General features: G+C 47.1%; 1 protein-coding gene across 1 annotated transcript in view; it reads right to left on the bottom strand.

Moving 5' to 3' along the window:
- The window catches only part of PRAG1 (PEAK1 related, kinase-activating pseudokinase 1), a gene marked incomplete at its 5' end in the record, with an annotated part of 20,952 nt that extends 11,097 nt beyond the window's left edge, over positions 1–9,855 (bottom strand). The window contains 3 exon segments of the mRNA XM_080343805.1: positions 6,265–8,093; positions 9,499–9,816; positions 9,820–9,855. Of these exon segments, the coding sequence (XP_080199931.1) occupies positions 6,265–8,093; positions 9,499–9,816; positions 9,820–9,855 (2,183 nt within the window).
- Between the last annotated feature and the right edge of the window lie 686 nt (positions 9,856–10,541).

Below are 10,541 nucleotides of genomic sequence, written 5' to 3'. Positions count from 1 at the left end.
TTCACTCCCCTTCAGAGAGATGTAGTAGTGGTTAATTCTCCCCAGTTTCAAAAATCTATGCTCAGCACCTTAAATGTAAACGGCAACTTCAAGAGCAGCACCAGAGGCTCCCCATGTACCAGTGCCTAAAGTACAGGTCACAAAAGTCAGTCTCCCAATCTAATAACCTAAAAAGATGGGATTTACAGCTCTGCAAATTATTTGGGCAACTTTAAATACACTGCAATCACTCAACACTCTCTGTGCAACACACTGACATATTCAAGCTACCCTTCCTGTTGACTATTCCCCCGCTTTCCCACCCTAAACAATTTCATCCAGCTGGCTCTCTGCACAATTCCCACAGTCCTGCCTAAAATAAGTCAAAGTTGAAAACAGTAGTCTTGTGTTAAAACAAACAAACACACACACACACACACAATAAAACAAACAAACAACCAATCAACAACCCTAGTTTGGAGTTCCATAACATTGCAAATGCCTCACATTGCATCTCCAGCCAGGGCATTCTTTGTCTTGCCATTGATTCGTATTTGAATGGTAGACTTGTTTTTAATTTCACATTTCTTAACAGTTCGGTGTCCCACCTGACACTGCTGTGGGACTCCAGCATCACTGGCTGAGCACTTGGCACTTCTCAGAGAGAGTGGAGACGAGCACCAAAGCATCGCTTCCCTCACTGCAGCAGACACATGTGCCTTGGGATATCACCCCTAGGATCCCTTGGACTCCAGGCATGCCTTTGGCTTGAGTTCCCTGCCTGAGATTTGGCACGTGCATCTGGCTACATTCCAAAAGTGTAAGGGGCAGGGAGGCTGAGAGGGGGGGAAGGCCACTCAGATGCAAGAGCTGCAAGGCTCACACTTGCCCCTTTCCAGTGGTCATCATGCGTGCAGCCTGTTGTCAGTAGCAGAGGCCCCATCACAAGGAGCACCTGCTCTGCAGACCCATCACAGGGGTTTCCCAGCCTTGCTGTGCCAGCCTCCTGCTTCCTCACAGCACAGGTGACAGGGCTTGGACAGATAATGGAGATGATGAGCTTTATAAATCATGCAACTGGGGAAGGAAGCGGAGGAGAGCAGAGAATACACACAAACCACATGCCAGGAGAAGGCTGTTGATAACAGCAACAGGACATCCCCTCTAAAAATAAAATACTGGAACTAGCGTATGGCAGAGAGAAGAGCCAGACTACATTACAGCATCAAACACAACACATGGTTGGTCATAATTATTTCACAAGGGATGTACCGTTGTACCATATGCTTGTCTATCATGAAACATGAATAATTATATCTTCCTCCTCCCTCCACTGCTGTTTCTTCCAACATCTTCCCCTGGGTGCACAGGGTGGTTAAAAACCAGCATACAGGGCTTACAGCACTTGGGGCTTGGTTTTGTACTTATCCCTCTGCTACCAGCTGGCAAAGGTGGGGAAAGCAAAATTGAGGTGAGGGAAAGAGAGGATTTTGAAATGCTTCTAGCTCTGTCCAGAGGACCTCACCTCTCTTCCCTGTACCGAAACGTTTTATGTAGCACAGGTTAAGCTGAAGCAAGGGTTTGGAATCAGGAGATGCAAGGGGAAATTCAGATGGGGTGCAGAATTAAGATGGTAAATGGGTCAAAAATTAAATGCTCCCATGTGGTGAAGAGGACAACAAATCTCATTTCAATTTCCAACTCTGTGCTTTTTTAAGTGGTAAGATAGGAAACAGAAAAGCAAATGGCTTTCATTTTAAAAGAAACAATCTCTCCTAAAAGACTGGCTGATAAAACAAAACCTTTTAAAAATGTACCACTGACAAAAGCAGCATGAGAAATTTCTGATTAGTTTCAAACAAAAAACACAGAGGGAATCCAAAAGGTGCATTACCTCTCTATCCTGGAGTGCAATTCTCTCTCCTGTTTGATTCACACCCTCCCTTATTTGCTTTATTTACTTATTTAATTATCAACTATGGATTTAAATGGATTCCATCTAGAGTTTTTTTTGGGGGGGGAGTTATTTATTATTATTTAACTTATTTTTTAAAATAATAATAAATCTGGCTTGTCCTAGACTAAACACAGCAAGTCCCTGCTATCATCCAGTCATGGAGAAAAGGATCAAAATTCGGGACCCGCATGATATCCACTTGCATTTGTAATTGCCACAGTGGCTCCATATAGCCAGTCTGCTTTTGTCAGCAAGGTACACCCTGACACCAAGATCCAAAGAGAAATGAGTGCCTCAGAAATGGTAAGAAAAGGGGAATATTCTGTTCTAGTTGCAGCACTGCTCCATCTCAGAGCAGTTCTGGGCAAGAAATACAGAGCAGTCCCACCAGCCAGCACCACCTGCCCAGCGAGGAGCAAACCTGGCTCCTTTCCTGGTGATCAAATTCCCAACATCGTCATTTTTTTTGTAACACTTGTTTTCTGTTCTCTCTGGCAACAGGCAGCAGCAGCAGCAGCACCATAACATGCTATGTGGCACATCTCAAGCTTACTGGGCTTGGCTGTTTCCAGAGATGGCAGGTGTCAATATATGCCATGCTAAATACCTTTGTTATCCGCGCGAGCGCATTCAGCAAATCTCAGAAGCTATCTATGGTGCTGCCTTTTGAAGGTGTCATTAATTATCATAAAACCAGCTCAAGATGCAAAACAGCATCACTGCTTCCTTTCTTTAAGAGGCACATGGAATAAATTAACTGTCAAGGTTTTGCAGGCTAGGAAGAACCATTAGGATCTTTTAGCCTGACCCTCTGCATAAGAGAGACATAAATTTCAGCAAAGATTCAACCCTCCTGTCAGGAAATTGAAGGCCACACAGGAGCGTTTCACACCAAAGAACTTTTAAGTCATCATTGCACATACAAATCCAGGGGAACCCTGGTGAGCCCTTTCCACAGCCAACTACCTTCCTGGCTTCTAGAAGAATACCAGCCACCATCTTCCCTTTCCAATCTCTTTCCTCTTGTAATTCAACTCGTTTTCCATTTTGTTTCAGACTGAGCATATCTTAAATGTCTATAATCTTTCAAAGAAGAAGGAAAATAAGATTGTATGATGAAACAGTCACAAGATGCCCAGCATAGCTTTATATAGGCACAAATTCATTATTTTCCTCTTCTTGTGCCAACTTTCAAAACTCACTAAAATTGCTCCTTCCACCATCATAAGAGACAGCTTACTGCAGAGTTTCTTCAGTGCATAGCAGGAATTTACCCCCTAAAAACTTGATTTCTTTTAATTGTTAGAATCAAGGTGAACAAAATGTACAGACTCTTTTCTTTCTCTGCTTTGAAACTAGTTCGAACACACATGCAAGTTTTCTTTAAAATAAAAAATTAAGTTTAATTATGAAGGTCAAACAGGCAGGATTCATTTTCCAAAATGAAATCAAGTATCTTGCTAGAGCTTAAGATCTAGAAGGAAAAAAGATGGTTACACACCTTTCCTGAAGCTGAAATAAACCCTGATTTGCTAAGCCCCAGCCCCCAGATCTATGCTGGTTTCACCTCCATCCATCCATCAAAGGAGCCTTTGCAGCTATGCTCCCAGAGAACATGTTGGGCTGATGAGGTCTGTCTCTGTGGGGGACTACGTAGGCGTAACAGAAGTATTGGTGGTGGTTGTTGCATTACAGACAAACACACGCCCACAGACTGCCCAGGCCTAGAAGAGTGTAGAAGTGTCTCAGAGTCATCTTTGTGTGCAAGACCTCCTCCCTTCTTCAGGCATTTGGCTGCAGTTCAGGAAGATCAGAGGAGATGTTCCTCCAGCATCAGGTAAGAGTCATGTCATGACCCAAAGCTGCAAGCAATGACTGCCCAGAGTAACACAATCCTGCTATGGTGGTTTTAACCAGTTGTGCACGTAGTCAACCCTCCCACTGCCATGCGAGGTAACAACACCCTGGTTCCTGCATCGACACGCTCAGAGAAGTCATGCTTGAGACAAAAACGAGAGCACCCTCAAAGAAAACAAACAAAGCAACCAGCTGAGTTTGCATGGCTTGCAAAACCTGCCATCTGATCAAATGGCTTCTCGGGCAAGCTGCACAGGGATTTGGTAGCCAGAGGGTGGGCCACGCTCTTTGAGTTAAGGTGCCCCAAGGCTTAGCTGGAGGCATTGAGGCTTTTAGGAGATAAATACATGTAGCACAACACATGGCCTACAGTCACAGGGGTAAAAGCAATGCCAGCACCTGCCTTAGTCAACCACTTGGTAGAGTTTATGGCTCTGCCAGAGCTCCCAGTCACAGACGCTACTTGTTCCCTGACCAAAGTTTCCCTGCCCTCTTTCACTCAGGCTTCTCTACCACACAGATGCTTTCAGGATGACTCAGAAGCAACTGGTACAGCGGGCACATCCTGCTCACACCAAGAGCATGAAACAGCCCCTTCAAGGAGCAGAATATGCTCCACACCCCTGAGTGTAACTCCACACGCAGGGCAAGAGCAGGGCATGCTCCTGCCTTGGAGCACAGCTGATCCAAGTCATCCAGCCAAGAAGACACCCTGACACATCAAGGAGCCCCCTACCTTGACTCCCAGCCCTCACAAAGACACAAAGGAGACTCCAAGCCCTGCCAGGAAAGCCCAAGCCAGACAAAGGGCTCTGCATGGCTGCTGCTTCATAAGCAGAAAGAGATCCTAGCACTTCAAGTGGAAAATACTGCTGGGATATATATTGCTGAGTTTGAGTGCCACCACCCTTCTGGCCTTCCCAGTGACCTCTCCTCTGCAGGGGGAAGGAATGAGGTTCTGGAGGACTTTCAGCAGGCAGCTTGGTGTTTCTTAAATGATCATTGCTCGACAGTATCGTTTGCCAAATATTGGCAAATACAATCCAAAATCACGGGCTAACAGGAGACACCAAGTAGCAGCAGCCATGAAAGAAAGGTCATGGGGTCAAAGCAAAAGTACATCTTAGCACTCTCTTTGATTTTAAAGGCAATAAAACTCATCTGTGTGCTCACTTGCTTGTGGATCTTTTCTTTCCACGGACAGCAGCAATCACGTAGCATCATAGCAGGGAGCTCGGAACTAGAGCCTCCCTTCCCTCTCAAAACAAACTTTTTTCACCTCTTGATCAATTTAAAACACTAGTTCCTGGGGCTAGCCAGCCCTAAAAACACTGAAAATTCAATGTGAGAACAAAACAAAGGATGGTCTAACTCAACCACAGTCTCAGCCTGAAGGTCACTGATACCTACACATAAACTCAACTATGGAGCCCAAGAGCAAGTTCTCCTCTGAACACCCATCCCTTCTTCTTTCAACTTTTAAATCAAGGAGCTGGAGTCACATCTGTTGTGCAATGCACAGTTCCAGGTAACAAAACTGGTGCACACAATAAAGTGAATACAGGACACTCACAGAATGTGAAAATATCCCCACTATGATCAGAGAACCTAATCCATTAGCTGTATGGCAAGGAAATAAATATTTCTTCCTCCATTTTATAATTTTTTTCCTTTTTTTTTTTTTTTTTTTTTGGATACACACAGCTGCAGGTACTGAATGCACACAAACTATCTGAAGCCTGTTTTCTTAATTTCTTAAGCAGAGCTACTTCCTTCCCAAATGGACAGCTCTCCCTCATTCACATTTGTTTTGTAAGGCCTGCTGTCACCCTGCCTGCAAACTTAACTTCAGGAGAGCGGGAAGGCTACCTGAAGCCAGGCAGCTCCCGCACATCCTGAGCGCACATTAGGCAAGCTCCAGTTACCTCTTTGCAGGTGAGGAGTCCTCCCTGGGAAACTGCAGCTTCACAAGGTAACCTCAAAACCAAAAAGACATTGGAGCCGAACTGAAAATGAGGATTTCAGAGGCCTTCGCTATTAGCACCAAGTGCAGTTGCTTAAGTCCACCTACGAGAGGAGCTCATGAACCCAGATTTTCTCTTCTATTCAACATCAAGGAACTGTGCTGGGACAGAATGAAGCTGACATGGGACACACCAGCCACCTCAGGCACAGACCTTGTTTTCTACTTGAATACTGGGACCCAAGACAGTACCTTGCATCCCTGAAGGGCTTTTGCAAGTATGCATGGCATTCAAACAAGGACTTGCAAAGATCTTACAGCTTTTCAGTGTAAAAAAGTAATTACTTTTTCAGCCATGCAATCACCTCCCATGCTCCTGAAAGGCCATTGTTGAAAAGAAAAGGAAGAAAAAAAAGGAACAGGAAGCACCTCCTAGTCAATCAGTCCCTGCAACAAACATCCCAGTTGCAAATAGTTAATATGCCACCACGCACACACAGGGCTGTACCTGGACTGCTTTTTTGGAGGTGGTGGTGGTGGTGTAAACTCCACGCCATTGCTCTTGTCTTTAGGGTAATCAAACGAGAAAGATGATGATTTGCTGATCCCAGTCTGGGTCTCCAGCATCGGGCCATCATCCACAAGGTTGGCACCAGCTCTTCCATTCTCAGCTCCCACTGTCCGTGGGTGAATTAAGAGCTCCTGCTCCTCCTCCTCCTCCTCCTCTATCCGGCACTGCTTGATCCACGCTGGAGTGTAGTATTTCTGCCTCCTGTCATAGGACGAGCCTGCCAGGCCTCTGCTGGACTCCTCCACAGAGACCCCGTTGACATGAGTGCACGGAGAAGGGGGTGCTCCAAAGGAACCTGTATCTGTACTGCTCCTTGGCAGCAGCTGAACACCAGCTCCGTCATGGCTATTGTCATCACCAAACCTCCCCGCATGGGAGCTCACTGGGGGCACATGGTTCCCTTCACTGCCTGTCTGGCTGGTTTTTGACATCTTTGGGGGAATGGCTGGACTCTCAGTAACTGGGGCCTTGGCAGGAGCTGCCAGATGAAACCGTAGGCTGTTTTCACTTCCAGATGCTTGAAAAATCTCTCCAGGCTCAATGGCAGCTGATGAAGTCCCAAAATCAGAGTGGGAGGTGGGGCTGATACATGGCCACTGAACTCCCACCGCCGAGTCAGGGCTGCTGAGGAATATTGTCTTGTGATCATCCTCAGTGTGCGCTGTCATGATAGTTATCTTTGCTGCCACCTGGCTGGTGGAGTCCTGGTATTCCTTCTCACCACCCAAAGTCCAGCTGCCATCCCTCCACACCCCATCAGCTTGATCCTTGCCAGTGCCGTGGGCCAACTTCTCTGCTTTTGCCTGTCCACTGACAGCCTTCAGCTGCATCTTCTTACTCTTGGTGCTCTCAGCATAGATGGGATCACTGCGGGGAGGTGAGGCAAGGCATGAGTGCTGCGGCTCCACCAGAGCCTGCTGAAGGGTGCTTGAACCCTCAGGCCAGTGGCCTCTGGTGACAGAGGGCTCTCCAGCAAGAGAAGAGTCCTTGTCCTCCCGGGATACAGCAAAGGCAGCCGTCTTGCTGCTGCCTGTGCTCTCAGGGAGGGCAGCAGGCTCAGCACAGAGACTCAGTTTTTTCCTCTCTGAACATGGGGCACAGGGGAGAGGATCACCCTGGTCTTTTGTGATGCAGAAGGCCACATTCACAGTTCTCTGCTCCTCTTCACTAAACTTGACCGCCCTGCCACTTGGCCTGGGAATTTCAGGAGCATCCCGCTGCCTCCATCCGCAGGGAGCGGGGCTCTCCTTCTCACACCAGGCAACCTTCCCCTCTGCACAACGCGGCTCCCGCGCCACTGAGCACTCTCTGCGGCAGTCTGTGATCAAACAGTACTCACCCCCGTCACTTTCAAAGCCAGAGGAGAGGTGACCGCAGTCACCCTCCGAGGGAAGTGCTGCTCCTTCTCTGGCTTGAGAAGAAGGGTTTCTGCTGGAGTTCATGGTGCTTCTGTCTCCCAAGGCGGATGCATTAGGGCAGGGGCCCCGATGTGACAGGACAAACTTGTCTTTGGCTCTGTCCTCCTGCTTGCCCACATCACCCACAAGTACCAGGCTGTGGATGGAGACATTTCTCTCCAGTCGACTCTCCAGGCTGCGTAGGCCCACCATGGAGTAGTTTGGAGGACAGCAAGACAAGCAGTCGCTGGGCGGGTTGTGAAGGAAGGGCTTTCTTACACCACCATTGCCAAAGTTGTCGAGGCAGATCCGCTGTGCATCTCCTGATTTCAGAAGGAGGTGTTTGCCAGAAACCATCCCCCAGCTGACCTGCATGGGCCAAAGAGACAATGGTTCTGTCAGGATGTGCATATGCAATAAGAAAGATAACTTTTCTTTTTTCTTTTTTTTTTTTTTTTTTGAACAAACAAGCAAAATACAACAAAAGAAAAAAGTCCAGCTCCACAGAAAATTCCTCTGGCATTCATGGTCTGTTTTGCTCTGTGCTCACCCCAGCAATAACTACCGCAAATCTTTTCTATTTAAATTGCACTTGTCTTATTTCTTGGACCATTTGCAATCCTTGCATTACTAACAATGGCAATGCACTGAAATAAGGCATTCTCCTTTCTCTTTCTGTGGGTTCGCTGCCAGAAACTTGTCCAACCTATCATCCTGTCTGCGAATCACCGTGCAATTAAAGATTCAGAGTGGGAAGGAATATTTGGTCCTCCCTCTGCTTATTTTTGTTTCATTTCACACTACCGCCTGTGACTTCAGAACATAGACATGGACTATCACAGGTTATCCTGGGATAGCAGATTGGCTACACTCAGCAGTAGGTACTGGGGAGCAGGCAGGGAAAGATATTAAAAATCTTCATCTGAAGGAGATCTATCCTGCTTGCCAAGGGAGAGAGGGAGTGGGAGAGGCAGGGTGCCTGTGAAGCAAACCCCAGCCCCAGGGTGGCAGAACCTGCTTCCATAGTGCAAAATTCAGCCTAGGGCCAAATCTGCCTGCATAGATCAAAGCCCACTGATGCTGGCAGCCTGCACTCGTGTGCCCTTTATTCCTGGAGGAGAAGCAAGAGGGAGCAATGAGAGGCTAAGAAGAGGGCTGGGGAGCCCTGACTCTCCTCTGGCTCAAGGGTGGGAGATGGGAGCACACCTAAGCCACAGACAGGGCAACAGCAGCCCAGGCATCACTCCATGTGGCTGGGACAGTGCCAATATCGACTCACTGGGGAGAAGAGTGAACTGCCCATCAATTCAAACCACCAGGACTTGCCAGTTTGCAGGCAGGCAGCAGTGCTACACCCAGAGAGCACTACTGCTCTGGCAGAGGTTGGGAGCCCAAGCAGTTGGGCCAGGAAGGCAGGACACTTGATTCCTCATCTACAAAGACTGTGGATCCAGTTAGCACTGGCTGCAATCAGACAGGATTTCTTTCGAGTATATACCTTCCCAGGAAAATAACTTTAACCTGCATCCTCATTTACAATCCCGAAGTTCCTAAACAAGCAATGTATTTTTAAGCTCCTTTGCACATGCTCTGTGAGTAACATCTCATTCAGCTTCAGCCAAAGATACTTTGAGAAACCAATATACAGCTTAAAAATCTGAGTTAAGACCAGAAGGGAAACCAAAGGGAAGGAAACGGTTTTAACAGATATACCTAGCACTCCCAGGGAGAGATAAGTAACGGGAAGTCATGCTTTGACTGGATTAATCATTACCTGTGACAAATCTGCATTCATATTCACATCCACCCACGTGTCAGAAACATCCGAGTTTATCATAGTTGGCTTAACAGCAATTGTTGGCTTTGAGAAGGGAGAGGTATTTACACCTTCGTCTTCCAACGCAGGGCTCTCAGGCTTGGTCCTGACTCCATTCGGGAGCACGCCACAAGTTCCCACGTCTGGGGGTGTTTGCAGCTGATGGGAACTCTTTGGGTTGAAGCAGTTTTTGCAGGAGCCGGGCTTCCAAACGTGTTCCACAAAGTCACTGCACGCAGACATCTTCAAATCCTCGTGGCTCAGACCCAGAGCCCTCTATGTCTTCTGCACTGTCCTTCGCTGCTCATTTTGCATTTGGTCTCCAGGGCCGCTCTTAAAGATCACTTAGTTATCTGGAAAAGCACAACACTGTCTGATTAGTTTGGTTATGCCCCAAAATGGTAAGATTTTTAAAAGGACAGCTGATAATTACACTTACTCTGCCTTCATCACAAGAGGTTATTGTTTACAAGGCTTCTTTCACAGCTTAGCTAAAGCCCACACAGTCACTTAAAAAGCCTCAACTTCTAAGCATAGCTCTGTAATAGAGAAGACATCAAGCAAGCAGCATTCCTATGTGATTTAATTCCCTGTTTAATGAGCATGTATAACCAGTATGTATGTTTAATGAGCATGTATAACCAGCCTCGTGCAAGGGTAAAGGAAAGAGGTCTTGGAAATAGCTGTTTGCAGCCCCACAAGCAGAGTCAGGCAGGAAAAATTCCTTCTTCAAAGTGTCATCCTGTCTCTGGAAAATAAAAAGGCCTGGAGATACAAAGACCAGAATCAGCAACTGTGTAACCAAGGGGACCGGCAACAACCTTCCTTCACCCAGAAGCAGCACTGTGATTACTGCCATGGTACACAAAGGATTCTCTCCCACCCACGGTAACACAGACAGACAATCAGCACGGCTGGGGCTGGCACTGATTTGAGCAAGTGCCTGGCAGAAAGCTCCTATCTGGTTTGCCAGGAGCCACAAATAAGTGTCAGCTCGCTGA

Source organism: Nesoenas mayeri (assembly GCF_963082525.1).
Source record: "Nesoenas mayeri genome assembly, chromosome: 4".
In the NCBI taxonomy this organism is placed as follows: Eukaryota; Metazoa; Chordata; class Aves; order Columbiformes; family Columbidae; genus Nesoenas; species Nesoenas mayeri.
This window is presented reverse-complemented; position numbering and strand designations above follow the sequence as displayed.